This window comes from Bacillus rossius (assembly GCF_032445375.1).
Source record: "Bacillus rossius redtenbacheri isolate Brsri chromosome 9 unlocalized genomic scaffold, Brsri_v3 Brsri_v3_scf9_2, whole genome shotgun sequence".
Classification (NCBI taxonomy): Eukaryota; Metazoa; Arthropoda; class Insecta; order Phasmatodea; family Bacillidae; genus Bacillus; species Bacillus rossius.
Window position 1 is genome coordinate 31,554,326 of NW_026962013.1, and position 14,979 is coordinate 31,569,304.

Consider the following 14,979-nt stretch of genomic DNA (forward strand, 5'->3'; position numbering starts at 1 on the left):
TGTACAGAAAATGCTAATCACTTAGAAACCGGACCGACAGATGCAGTGCCTTAAATTTTCACCCCCCTGGGTCACGACAAACCCAAGAAATGGCATGGGCCTACAACTCAAAGTAAAACAACTAGAAGATGTGAATTAAAAAAATTATATATTGTTTATCTATCAAAGTAAAGCTAAAAATTAGTTAAAAGCGTAATACTTCGGTTCCAATATTATAAAAAAACAAACAGGTTAGAACCTGTTTGCTCAAATTGTATATTATAGACTTATTCATAAGCTTGCACAAGCCTTCACCACAAAGTGAGTTTCAATGTTAGTGGATCATTGATTGCCACCTAGGAAATTTGTATGTTTCTAGGCTGAAAATAATGATAGCTATCCCAATGTTGAGAAAAGACAAATTTATTGAAAAGGCTATGGTTTCTTTATCATATTTCTTAAATATTTATGAAAAAAATATATTTTTTAACATTTGAAAAGTCATTTAATCAAATTATAAAATAACTTAAATATCAGCACTCTCGCTTTCATATTCATAAAATAACAGAGAAAACTTTTGTGTGAGACAGGAGAGAAAATATGAGGGAAATTATCATAAATTACATAATTTCCGTTTCCATAACGTGGCTTTTGGAGGATAGCCTTGACTACTACACAGCTTTGCCATGGCTTCTATGTTTACACAATTTTTCATTCGACCACCTGTTCAAAGACCGCATCCCCTGTGCCATTCAAAGCAGTGATGTGTTTGCGTGCGCAGTGCCGTGCGCGGTGGGGACGTTCTTCGACGGGGCGACCCGGTCCTGTGTGCCGTGTCCCGTGGGCAGCTACCAGAGCGAGTACGGACAGCTGCAGTGCAGTCAGTGTCCCGTCATCGCGGGCCGGCAGGGCGTCACCGTTGCCCCTGGCGCACGCAGCGCGGCTGACTGCAAAGGTACGACCCTCGGAGGTGTGGCTGTGAGCGCTCCGAAGTCACCACCTGAGCGATCGTGAATTTTTCTGGATTGGTTATGTAATTTTGTGTTTCTGAACAATTTACACATACGTAAGTAATTTGTAATAACAAAATCAATCAATTTACATTAAATCAGTGGCGTAGCCAGGATTTGTGTATGGGGGGGTGTTAAGAAGCATGGCCCCCCGTATTAAAGCAGGGTGTCCGGGGGTCCTCCCCCGGGAAAATTTGGATTTTAAAGTGTAAAATAGTGCTATTTTAGCAGTTTTCGGTACTTAAATTTAAATATTGTAATGGTAAAAATTTTATTAATTTTAATATGAAATTTATTTGAGTGATGAATAAGAAATTAATTAAGGATTTGGTGCTAAGGGGGGGGGGGGGGTTTAACTCCACACCCCCCCCCCCCCCCTGGCTACGCCCCTGCATTAAATGTACTTCAGTGACACACACATTTTTTCAGTGGGTCACACCAAAACAAAAAAAATTGCATAACCATTGTGTGTTAAACCTATCTTTTTAGTACTTAGTAATAAAAATAATTTATACTGAACTGTTACTAAATGTAAAACATTTTGTTGGGACCTGAAAATATATAAGTGATAAATCATTTATAGTGAGGTACTTTATACTGAGCGTTTACTGTTGTAAACACTTGTCAAGATTGAAATGGAAAAACTGAATGTTAAAAGGAGGGAAAAGAATTTTTTTTTTTTTATCATTTACATATCTACAATATAATCTTTATTCGTTATAATATATGTGTACCTAGATTTTATATTTTAGTAAAAAATGATTAACAAACTTGTAAACATTAGTCACCGTGCTGCACATGTTAACTGGCTGATGATGAATTTAGCTTGTTCATTTCACCAACACTACATAGTATCTTAAAGGGTTATTATTTTATTAATCATGGTATTACACTTATTTTACAATACATATTCTTAAATTATTATATCCATAAATTTTTTGAATCCATCTACTAGCGTCATATTGTAAATTTGGGAGATACAATAATGTTGCTCTTGAATTTTTTTTCATTATAATTATGGTAAACAGACAATTGTTTATAAATATCTGCGATTTGCTTATAAATAGTATGATGTAAAAGATAAAAATAAACAGCTGTTTCTATGTCAAAATAAAAATTTTAAGAGTTACGTGTTGAGGAAATAAAGTTCAGCATAAATATTTTTTTTAGATGGCAAGTTTTTTTTTATTATTAATTTTAAGCTCGTGTTTCAAATTTCTGCATAAAAAACACACGATGATGTCGCAGTAGCTTGCGAACTGATGGAGATGATGGTTGGTTGCTGCAGAGCGCTGCCCGGCGGGGAAGTACTTCGATGACGAGGCAGGCCTCTGCAGGAGCTGTGGGCACGGCTTCTACCAGCCCAGCGAGGGCAGCTTCAGCTGCCTGCTGTGCGGTCTGGGCAAGACCACCCGGACGAGCGAGGCCGTCTCCGTCGAGGTGAGCCCAACACTCCCCCCCTACCCCCACTCGCCACATCTCCTTAACAGCAGTACCACAGCCAATACTTCGTTACCCTGATCAAGAGGATATGAAATACAGTGAAACATTCGTTGAAACGAAACCCTCGTTAATACAAACGGTTTTCACAGTCCCTAGAAATAAGGAGTTATAAATGCAAATCTATTTGTTTGATTAAAAAAAATATCAGTGTGGTTGAGAAATGCCAGCACCAAAAATTAAGTTTTAAAATACAAAGAACACACAGAAATTTCTGAAACATAATAACTTAAATAAAAATTGGTTGTCTGTATAGTCAGTTTACGGACGATAGTTTGTGACGTCATAACAAAACATTGATGAAATGATTGCATACTTATATGAATAAAATTGAATCATTTTTATTGAATTATCACTATTTTGTATGGATACAAAGAAGGAGTGAAATGAAATCTACAATTTAATTGATAAATTTACTTTTATTTGCACTCATTAATTCAAATATGTTTATTACTTTAACAAAGAGATTATTTCAACTATAACTTTTATACATGTTTGCTATTTAACTTTTTCCAATCTGTGTTATTCTGTTAAGGATAGGACGATGATAGGAAAAGTAGGAAACGAATGGGAGTGTTTCAAGTTTAATGTGCCTCGAAAAAGTCAAATCGATGGTTGTTCCAATCGAGTGGAAGAGAGATAGATGCAGCGCAAGTGTACAATGAGCGTAACGGGACAATGTGTGTAACGGGACACTTTTTCCTGCGTGCAGCTGGCATTCATAGATTTATTAGACGTTTTCACGTCAAAAACATGATTGTTATATAATACAAATTGTTTAAGTCCCGAAGGTAAACAATAACATATACCTAACATTTAACTACTAAAGGATGGTTAGTACATTAACATCCCAAAATGAAAAGCAACAGTTGATGCCATCTTTTTGGAAAAAAGGCTTATAAATCAATTACTACTTCCAAAGTAATATGACTCATTTTGGGTATTTTTAAAAAAAAATTGTCTGGTGTAGTAATTAAAGTAATTATGTAATAGTTTTGTTACTACAAATCTCGTTATTAAAAAGTATCAAAATTATTTTCCCTTCAAGTTTTTGTTAATAAGTCTTGACTGTATTTCATTCCAAGTTTTTGGTTGTGCACAGAACTTTGCAATGTTTTTATCTGTTAATATGTTATTTCTGAGACATGTAGCAGCACTTAAAACTCAATTCAGGTGTACACCTCTTCGGTCCTCAGGGTCTAAATAAAATATCACTCGCCTTCACACTCATCGCTCTCGCTGCTGACGCTCACCCCAGCTGGTAGTCTGCACCCCACTGTATGGTGTAGCGAGTAGGGCAGTCGCTCGCCTCGAGCTCTTGTTCCGCGCAGACCTCGCTGGCAAAACCTCCTCTTCGCTCCAGACACTTAGACGAAAACCCCGGTGGCTCGCTCAGCGCTCTTGCTGCCAACTTGTCCGGTGTCTTCTTGGAGAGCTTACAACTGCAGTCGGCCAGCATACATACAACTAAACCAACTCTTTGAACATGACTACTGGGAACTTCCTATTTATCATTGTCCATTTCCATGACGAACAAAATATCACCATAATAGCTGCCTGCCCCTTTGCTAGCCAGCCCATGCTTGATGTAAATGCCCCAGTGTTCGGCGTCTCCGTCTTCGGCAGTGATGTCTCAACCTGACGTCACTCGTGTCATCAGATCGCAGCTCCCATGAGTCCATACCATAGGTGTCAGCTGGTAGTTATGTTGCTTTGCTGACAAATGGGTTGGACCTTTTTCGCGTTCAGCGAGTGATCTGTACTCCACACTTGCCTGTTACCTCTTCACTCTTTTCACTCTTGTGTCCTGAGCTTTGCAGTCCTCCAATGTGGATGGCAAACTAAGTCCTTCTCTTGAATATTGAAATGGCGTTACCAGATCAAAGTTCAAGTCCGTAGTGGCCGTGGAAGCGTACCATTGGGCAGCGGGACGTTCTTGGCGGCAGAGGGGTGGCGGTCGGGGCAGTGTAAATGCAGCTATTCAACGTCGATGGCGTGGTACTAGCTGGATGACTTCTTCCTCATTCCCTTACTGGGTCCCCTATATATACACCCCAGAGAGTAACGAACATTTGCTCTCCTCTGTGATCGCTACTGTGGTGGACTTCCGGCCATGTGGCAATGACGTCATGCCTGGCAGGCAGCCTACCTCTTTCAGGGATGAATGAGGTATGCCCGCGTGGCACTGAGAAAGTAGCGGGTGGGCTGCCACCAAGCGCCAGTTCCAGAGTTAAGTTCTGCGACCCAGAACAAGAAAGTTATGGTGAAAGATTTACAACCATGACAACCTCCTAGAAAATGACAGTTGTTCAAAATATGTAAGCCTCCTCTTTGTGGGTAACGTATTGCTCTAAGCAAAGGCATATGTGTAGGTAAAGACACCTGCAAAAACACCATACCTATACACTTAATATATATAATGAAGGCAATATAATAGCTGTTCACAGGAGTGTTCATAAAAGTGTGCATTAGTATTTTTTGCACATCTAACTATAAAAAGTCACTCAAAACAAATTTTTATGATAAGTTGAGAGAAACCAAGGTCTGAGGGGAAAAATATCTATGTTGAGCCTCCATCTCCGTTATATAATGTACACCTTTTCAAACCTCACTTTTTGTATAAAGATTTTAAATGTTACTGTGTGATTTGTGCATCATCACATTATTTGCAAGCATACCTATGGATTCTATCAGAAATAGGATTGTAACTTTCGTCCTATCAGCATTAAAAAAATCTGGGAACTCAATTTGCGGCCCTTTTTTTTTTTTTAATTTTTTTACTGTGGTGCAATGCGTACGTATAATGTAGCCCGATATTTGTTATGAACGCTGCAGGATGCGACTGTATTTTAATTAACTTTAATGTATTTCTTAGGTTTTCTCCTTATTTACACTTTCCCCCGCGTTTTACGCTTTTTTTTTACTTTGTCCCCGTGAAAAGTGCAAATAAGGGGGTTTTTTGCTGTATGTGGAATTTTTAAATGATGGCCGGTCACTATCCCCCGGGTAATCGGGAGCGTACCGTATTCGCGCGGGCCCGCCGCATCGGCGCTACTCGCTGATCTTGGGGCAGGGGTCGATGTGAGAACGGCGCTGGCATTTAAGAGCATCCCGGCCACTGCTAGCCGTGATCGCCTCCGTCTCTGTCCTCCAGGAGTGCCGGGACGAGTGCGGCTCGGGCATGCAGCTGGCGGTGGAGGGCAGGTGCGAGCCGTGTCCTCGGGGCACGTACCGCATGCAGGGCGTGCAGGCAGCGTGCCAGGCCTGTCCGCTGGGGCGCACCACTCCCCGGGTGGGCGCGGCCAGCGTGGAGGAGTGCTCCCTGCCCGTCTGCCCCCCGGGCACCTTCCTGAACGGCTCGCAGAACAGCTGCGTGCCCTGCGGCAAGGGCACGTACCAGCCGGAGCCCCAGCAGACCTCCTGCCTGGCCTGCCCGCCCGACACCAGCACCAACTACACCGCCGCCGTCAGTACAATCCAACATCCACAGTTTCAAAACAATTGATTTTTTCGAATTATTCACTACAACGGGCGGTGTGCACAAAAGGGCAGGGACGTAATCAACGCGAGCTTACGACTCACGCTTACTGGGGATTCCTCGTTCATGGGGGAACAATTACAAGCCCCGATCCCTAGCACGAAGGAGGTTCAACGGGTTACCCGGCCCCTTTCGGGTTTAGGAGGACACGCTGATTCCTTCAGTGTAGATGGATACAGCTTGTGGGATTCATTCGCCAAAAATAATCAAAGGAAACTATCGTATGTATTGTGTAGAAAGTCGTAAAGATTTATTAGAATTTTTTTTTCTGCAACATATTACATACATTTTTTTTTATAGGTTGCAAACAATCTGTGACTACCATTTATATATTGCTGTCTTTTTTTATTTTATTGTGTTATGTTTAAATATTTGTGTGTTAACAACATGGTGTTGATAAATATTACCAACTAACAATGTCAAATTGATAAGTTTCCACCACCTTGAATTTTTCAAATACATACTGTAAAACTCTTGTCAGAAAGTTGCTCAAGTGGCTTAAATACGAGGGTTATTTTTTTTTTCAACCTCCGATCGGCTGTAATAGAAAAACGGGAATAAATTGGGAAATTATTTTAATGTCAAAAGAAACGTACATCTTTACTCTATTTTTCCACATAATCACCATGCAGATTGAGGCATTTGTCGTACCGATGCACGAGCTTTCCAATACCCTCTGCATAAAATGATGCCTCCTGCCTATTCAGCCACGTTTTAACAGTGCTCTGCAGTTCATGGATTTCTGCTGCAGTGTGCCCTTCTGCCTGTAAGAAACGGATGACTCCATGCAGCTCGCATTTCGCCGTACAGTTTATCGTTGCAGCCATGTTGACATTCCCATAACCAAGCTTCAACTGAGGTGTGAGTTGGCCGCTCCACATGGTTGGTGGAAGGGGGTAAACACTACGAGACGTGTCGATTTGTATACAAGCGATTAGGGTATCGATTAATGGGCATGCCATGGAGAAATGAAACTGTAATCACACTGCAGGGCACTGTTAAAACGTTTTTTTTATTACAGCCGATCGGAGGTTGAAAAAAAAAATAACCCTCGTAGTTTAAGCTTATCAGACAGGAAAATTGTTTCAAAAGGCTGTAAAAATCCTAAAAAATTCACCCTATTAGGACCTTTACGATTTTGGATAGTTAAACAATGTTTTTATAGATCAAGTACAAATCCATAAATTAGTTCATAATCATGAAAGTGTTGTGTAGACAAATATTTGGCTAGGTTTTTTTTTTTTTTTAGATAACATGGGATGAATAATTAAAAATTTTAATTGGAAAAAAAAATTGAAAAACAAAACAAGGCTAGGATTAACACCCCTTAAATAAGAGCCATGATAAACTTGAAAATATTGGAAAAACTAGAATATTCATTAAAGTACAAAAAAAAAAAATACTCTACCTACTTCAACAGTTTATTTTTTGTACCAGATTTTTCAGTAAACTTATATATTTCATGTACTGAACCAGCCAAACAGACGAGTAAGTTCTCGACAGTTTGGAACTATGTCAAAACATAAAGTGATGGATTGAATTTATTTTACAGAATTTTTTATTTATTTTTAATTTTTAACAAATTTAAGTGCTAGAAAATGTAAGAGTGGAAAGCACAGGAGGTTGACGGTTGATGTCCCCCCCTTCCCCCAGGTGAGCAAGGCGGAGTGCTCCAACCCTTGCGAGATGAACGGCCCGGAGATGCACTGCAGCCCCTACGCACACTGCCTGCTGCAGCAGGATACCAATGAGTTCGACTGCATGTGCAAGCCCGGCTACAATGGGACCGGCAAAGTCTGCACAGGTGAGGCCTCAATCTCGCGGGGGCAATTTCAAGGTCGCCTTCAGTTGCGACACCTCCAGTCTCAGCTGCATGTTTTCTGGTTATTTTGCCAGACGTGAAAAAAAGTACACACACACACACACGCACACACAGATATAGATATATAGAGACACACACACACACACATAAAAATAATATTACTTAAGTAAATTGTCAACAGTGTTTGTGTGTGTTCTTTCAGTGATTTTTGCAATTATAAAGATTTATTTAAAACAATTTGGACATATGCCATTGCTGGAGGCAAGATTATATGTTGAATAGCGATAAGACAAAAATACTTAACAGCAAAATTTAAGTGAATACACTGGCAATCACATAAACAGAAGACAATACTCCGCATTAAACCGAAATGCAAAGCGGAACACTAAGTGCAGAAAAATTCACCTCAATTATACCTAATTTTTTCTATTAAAATATACAGCTCATTTCATAATTATTTAGTTTGAACTTTTATTTAAATATATAATACTATGTAGTAAGTAAAAAAATTATTTTTATGTGTCTTTTTTTTTTTTTTTTTAAGTTAAGTCATTTAACCTTTGACATTGGCTGATTTTGGCTTGATGTTCTGTGTGTGTTTGCATATTAATTTTTTGTTTGTACATTCTTCAGGTTTTCTCTATGATACACAGTATGAACTAGCAATTGTGTATACGTCCAACATAGTGTTTTAAATCAGTGTTTGTGTGTGTCCCAAAATAATTTTTAAGTGGTGTTATAAATTCATAGTCTTGACTGATTCTCCAATGATTTTACCTATATTAGTGAGAGTTTAGGATATAAACTTTCAAAGTCTAATCCAAACAGAAAGATCTAACACAAATTTTTAAAAACTGTAGAAGCAGAAATTGGCTAATGTTTTTGCGGTTAAATATAGTTATTTAAAAATTCATTGTCAGGAGATTTTACCTATAGTGAAAAAAAACTTTATTATTAAATTTGTTTTAATTATTTTAAATCATTAATTTTTAGGCACTTACTGCATAAATAATGATTCCACTGAGAGTCTATTTAGAATGTACCTAAAAAACCTAACATTTTTTGTACTTAATAATGAAAGTACTTAATACTGAATGGTTACTAAATATAAAACTCTTGTATGGACATGAAGGAAAATAAAATATACCTTCAGGTGAGAAACCTTAAGGGGGGAGAGATATAAACTAAAAGATCCCATGCCATAAGGTTTTAATGTCACAACAATTTTTTTAACATTTCGTAAAAAAAAATTTTATATAAAAAATTTAAAGCCATGATCATACATCAAGAGATTTTCATATATGTAGTATGATATGTCTGTTGCCTCTATTATTTCAGTTTTAGTCATTTGTTCTGTGCAAATGTTAGTTTTTTGATGCGAAGCAAATATCAAATTGGATACGTATTTAAAACATTTGCAAAGTCAAATTGAATTGCAAATATTGTTCTCAGTAAAGCTGTATTATTTTATGAAATACAGGATTGAAGCAAAAAAAATAATGGTTTAACTTTTGTAATGTTTGAACTAATTAAGTGATTAACCAATGAACCATAAATATATAGCACCATTTAATAAAAATTATAATATTGCACTGCATAATATTAAGCAATAATGAAAGCTAACGGAGTTCCACCTTTTGATTTTTTTTTATGTATCCAACTTTATGTACGCAAAACATATATATACCATAAAAAAAAACTAAATAATTTCTTAAGCAAATGTTAGGCTTCCAACGTTTTAATGCTTTGCAACAAACGTGAAGATTCACATCATATGCGGAGCTTTGCTTGACAACCGAAGCTTCAAATTAAATTAATAGCAAATTTCCTGGCAAAGTAAAATCAAACATATAAAAAGAGCTTTGATTGATTCACTTAATTGAAGCTTCGCACAGGCCTATTAGTCATTTCCTAAAATGGGTTAAAAACTAAATGCCAATTTACTTCTCAAGGAAAACTGTTTGAGCAGCCATTCATGGTTAACTTCATGCAGTCCACTGGATCGCGTACGAAGCTTTAAAGAAACTGAATTTCGAAAATCAAACAGCAGAAGCTGGTGAGAGAAAGATGGCCCGTTCCACTGCAGTTATGAAACCCTATCAAGCGCAGTCGCCTTGTGTATTGTCACCAAAGAACCGTGGTGGGCGTTGCAGACGTGTGCCTCAACTACTGCGACAACGAAGGCGTCTGCGTGAAGGACTCTCGAGGCCTGCCATCCTGCCGCTGCATCGGCAGCTTCATCGGCAAGCACTGCACGGACAAGTCAGAGTTCGCGTACATCGCCGGCGGCATCGCAGGCGCTGTGCTGATCATCATCATCACTGTTCTCCTCATCTGGATGATCTGCGCGCGGTAAGCATGCAGTCTCGTAAAACAATACGCATTTATTCCATATATTTTTTTTTTTGCCTATTTTGCAATAATTCACCAGAAGATAAGCATGAATATTGACAGTAAAATGCCTTCATTTATTCATTAGACAAATTTATTTTGTAAACCTTGCACATTAATATTTTTTTAATTACATATTGGAGTCTCTAATAACCGAGCTTCGATTAATCGAGGTTTCGTATTATCCAAGCTGACCTAAAAATGACATTACTATTGTCGGAAACCTAAAAATAATTAACCTCATAGATGTAATTTACTGGGGGGCTGACTTGTGAAGTGACACGTAAGATTCTACACTGAAGAAAAGTTGTATAACATCACCTGGAAAAATTATACCACTGGGCCAAATGAAAACCAACACCCATTTTCGTATCATATCCGGCCATCCAAGATTTTACCTATTTGAGGTTGTTGCGATCCACATTAACTTGGTTAATTCAGACTCTCCTAGTTAATATGTTTCCTTAATTTTTTAAGTAAAAAAAAAAGTGTATTCTGGATTTTATTAAAATATGTGTTCTATCTGAGAAGTAATTCTTGATAAAACTGCACTTATTACACAAACATAAAACAAAATCTGTGCCTGTTCAGTAAAATTTTAAAGTAGTTTTTTATTTTCACCTTTCATTTTTAACTACAGACGTGTGCACTGAAGAATGTGTATAGAATTTACACTTACACATATTAACACTGATAAAGATCTTTGAAATACTAACACTATTTGTTTACTACTAATGTTGCCAAAAAAAAATTGTAATTGTAATTTATCCACAGTTCAGTAAAATACCTGTTTTTCATGTGGTATGCTGGTTAACAATTTATAACCAATGCACAATTTTATTTTTAAAAAAATTAATGAGCTTAGAGTAGTTGTATGATGCTAATGTATCCAAATTAATTATTTTTGTTTATAATGCAGCTTCTAATTTGCCATTTCCCAGAAATTATCATAAGTAATTATTCCATAAAATGGAATTATTTATACACAGCTGACACTTTTATTGGCAATACTTTTGAGTGAATCTATCATATAAATGGACATTTATGGTTTAAATATTTCCATTTTTACTTTTAATTTAAAAAATTAAACTTTGAATTAAATCACAAATTGTTTAAGGTTTAACATTTCAATAAGTTAGTAATTTGCACTGCTAGCATGGATATATTATGCCATAGAAAGTTAATAACCTTAAATTTATCTCTAAGCAAAACATTTGTTGGGCAAGCACACTTCGGATTGTGTGTATTATTAAAACAATTGTGTTCCGTCATGATACAGATCATCTCGCAAGAAGGAACCAAAGAAGATTCTCACCGCGGCAACAGATCAGAACGGATCCCAGGTCAACTTCTACTACGGGGCTCAGACACCGTACGCAGAGTCCATTGCCCCCTCGCACCACTCCACGTACGCACATTACTACGATGACGAGGAGGACGGCTGGGAGATGCCCAATTTCTACAATGAAACCTACATGAAAGGTAAAAACTTATCAACATTGTTGAGTCAGGAAAAATAAATTACTTGTCAGCTGCATTCACATAGGTAAATATTGCAGTGTCAAAATTATAAGTCTAGTCATCTTGAAAATATTAATAACATATCCAGGCCATTTTTTTTTTATGATGTAGTAACATTGGTAGAAAAGGCCTAAGTAATTTCTTTTATGCAACTTTGGGCTAGTGTGAACACTGCCGTTATGACTTGAGAGTTTCTGCACAACGTAAATATAGCAGCATCAAATACAGCATTATTAGAGTTCATAACCGGGAGATCCCCATTCCAAAGGTACCAGGAATTCCCAGTAATCTTGTTATAGTAAAGGAACCGAGAATTTAAAACTGATTCTGGATTCTTTCTGTAATTGACACTGACAGCATAATTTTTTTTTTATTGCGTGCTTAAGTTACTTTAATTTGATACTCTCCTCTGACGAGGCGATCAATGTGGATGGAGTGAGGGGAGTGAGTCTGCCGCGGCAGGCGGGCGCTCAATAGTTGGCTGTTGGTGTTAGGACTGCTGTGTGTGTGTGTGCCTGTGGTTGTTGCACCGATATTATTTAAATAATGGTATTTTTTCTTTTAAGTTTGTTATGAAAAGAATAAATGGTATTTTAAATTAAAAGTTCTGTGATTTTGCATGCCTTCAAACAATTATTTGTTTAAATTGTTCTTCCCCCCCTCCCCCCCATCTCCATAAGTTTAAGATAGAGAGTAACGCTGAAAATATAGTGATTTGTTCACATTAGTAGATACTTTTTGTAATAAAAAATTGTAACACAAATGTTTATATATTTTTACTTTTGGTCACTAAAACTTATTCAATCGTTCAAAACTAACCATTACTACTTAAATCACAGACTGCTGCACCATTTATAAAAAAAAAATCTAGAATCGAAAGTACTGGGAATTCTCGGTTCCGTTTAGGACTAGTACCGAAATTCCCAGTTCTGAAAATCCATTATGGTTCCAAATACTTAAACATTATGTAGTGTAGATAAATAAAAACTATAATATATAATAAAGTAAATATTTAGCCTTATCAAGGTGGTTTGGTTCTGCCATATTGCAAGTTACATGGTGACTGGCTAAAAATGGGTAATCTCCAAATTAAAAGTTAACTCTATATTAAGGGATTCCTTGTACTTTCTCTAATCAAACTGATTGCTGACTTATACTTTGTTACGTTGTACGTTGAGCTTTGTCCCACTGTAAGAGTCTCTCTTAAGCTGAAGTCACAATGCCACGACAGATATGACACTACAGGCCCGACACCCTCAGTAGCCAATGAAATACAAGGTTGCCGTGACGTCACCTTGACAAAATATGCGCCCCGACAGCTCGCAAGGAATAGATTATATTTCTAATTTTGTCGAGTCGTGCTGCCCGACAGAAAGCAAATAGAAATGGAAACCTTACAGAACCAAACTTCAAAAACATTTTCCTACTTAGTAAACCTTTATGCTGAAAAATGAAATTTCTTTTTACTTGTGGGTACACATTAATATTTGTAGATTGCCTTCATCTGTTCTGTTTATATAAATTGATATCATCGTGTTTATGGTCAATGTTGTTATTGTAGAAGGTGAAGATTTAATTTAAGGATGGATGAGTTCAGCATAGCACTTTTAATTAATAAATAAAGCCCAGGCTCATGGTGTTTTGTATGACGTTGGGTTGAAGGTATACAGAAATCAGCCAAAAAAAAGAGAAAAAAAACATGGGCTGAGATAGCATGTTCTTTTTCTTTTCCATGCTATTTTTAGTACATTCTACACTGCATTTTATGGAAGTATTTGGCTTGGAACATTTGCCGACTGATAAATCAGAAATTATCATGTCAGGCTAATGTTGTTGTGGTATTGTGACCCAACGCTATTAAATCTGTCGTGCTGGAATGCTGCATGACAGTTCCGAGATTGTTGTGTTGCCGTCCGCCGCGGTCTCGTGTTCGAGGTCGGGCGCAAGTCCTAGCGGGGTGGCTGGCTTTCTTAGAGATTTCTGTTCCGGGGGGGCGCCAGGCTAGCTCGGTGTCTAACCGTGTGATGGTCGTGGGTTTGTTGCCCCAGCGTGGTCCGCTAGAACCGTCGGCGGTGATGGAATTTGTTTCCTGATTAGGTTGGGTTGTTTAGGTTAATTTACATACACTGTTCTGGTTGTTCTACGGGTCGCACGTCGTGCACGGGAGGTGCGGGGTGGACTTTTTATTGTTCACGATTGACACTGGTTCATTACATTGGGCGCGAGGTTTACTCGGCGGTACATGACTGCCAATGGGGCGTTGGAACACGTAGAAGTTTTGATTACACTATTATTACAATTACACTTGATAAAACGGCACTCTGTGGTGCTTTTACGTACACGATTACACTGCACACGTTATCTGAGAGGGCCACCTGCGTGCCTCTACGTGTGTTTACTTATTAAGTCCTCATGCCAGTCGCAGTCGAGGGAGAGCGTTCGATTAGCATCGACTAATCTCGTAGTCGGTAACTTGCGACGCGCGGGCCCACCTGTGTGGACCGCGGCTCGCTACTAAATTAAAAACACGTTTAAGCTTGAATGTAGCCTGTGCCTGTGCACTGGGCGATTAACTAAAGTTCTGGGGTGGCGGGAGACGGCCCGTACCGTATACTGCACGGCCCCACGTAATGCTTTGTGTGGGGCGTGTTAAATTGACGCGGCTGGGATAGGCCCTACACCGGAAAAGGACCGGGCGCACACGGGGAGTATTTAAAAAAGGTTTTGGTTGTGACTATAATTACCAGATGGACGTTCGATGAACACAAAGAAATGATGGCTCCCCGTGGAACGTGCGTCCGTCCCGGTCCGCGAGTCGCGCTGTACTGGCGTGCAGCCCTGGCGCGAGGGGAGGGGTGAGCTCCCTGTCGCGCCAGAGTTTCTAAAGTTCCGTTATTCGTAAAAAATTACAATAATAATAAAAAGCAAGTGGCTCTAAATTCATACAATAAAACTTAACGATTAACTTAATATCTATATATGTTTTAGAATTGACATTTAATAAGTTTGTCTAAAATAAGTTTGAATATTAGAGTCAAGCTGGAGACTGTCTGTTTCTTGATAACTACTCCAGTGGCGAATGATAATGCTAATTTGGGGCGGTTTGCGTTACGTCACACGTTTCACAACTGAATTTAGGCTGAAGGCCGCAAGGGTTGCACTCACAGCTGTTTTAGTAGAAAACTACACGTGAGTGACCCGGGCACTCCTACGTCGCA

The 14,979-nt window shown here is 38.4% G+C and overlaps 1 protein-coding gene across 3 annotated transcripts in view; it reads left to right on the top strand.

Moving 5' to 3' along the window:
• Positions 1 to 14,979, top strand: part of LOC134542931 (sushi, von Willebrand factor type A, EGF and pentraxin domain-containing protein 1) — a 259,383-nt gene that overhangs the window by 242,093 nt on the left and 2,311 nt on the right. For all 3 annotated transcript variants that reach the window (XM_063387537.1, XM_063387539.1, XM_063387540.1), the window contains 6 exons: positions 761 to 934; positions 2,278 to 2,429; positions 5,644 to 5,955; positions 7,681 to 7,831; positions 10,003 to 10,201; positions 11,520 to 11,722. In XM_063387537.1, coding sequence (XP_063243607.1) covers positions 761 to 934; positions 2,278 to 2,429; positions 5,644 to 5,955; positions 7,681 to 7,831; positions 10,003 to 10,201; positions 11,520 to 11,722 — 1,191 coding nt within the window. The remainder of the gene's footprint in view (positions 1 to 760; positions 935 to 2,277; positions 2,430 to 5,643; positions 5,956 to 7,680; positions 7,832 to 10,002; positions 10,202 to 11,519; positions 11,723 to 14,979) is intronic.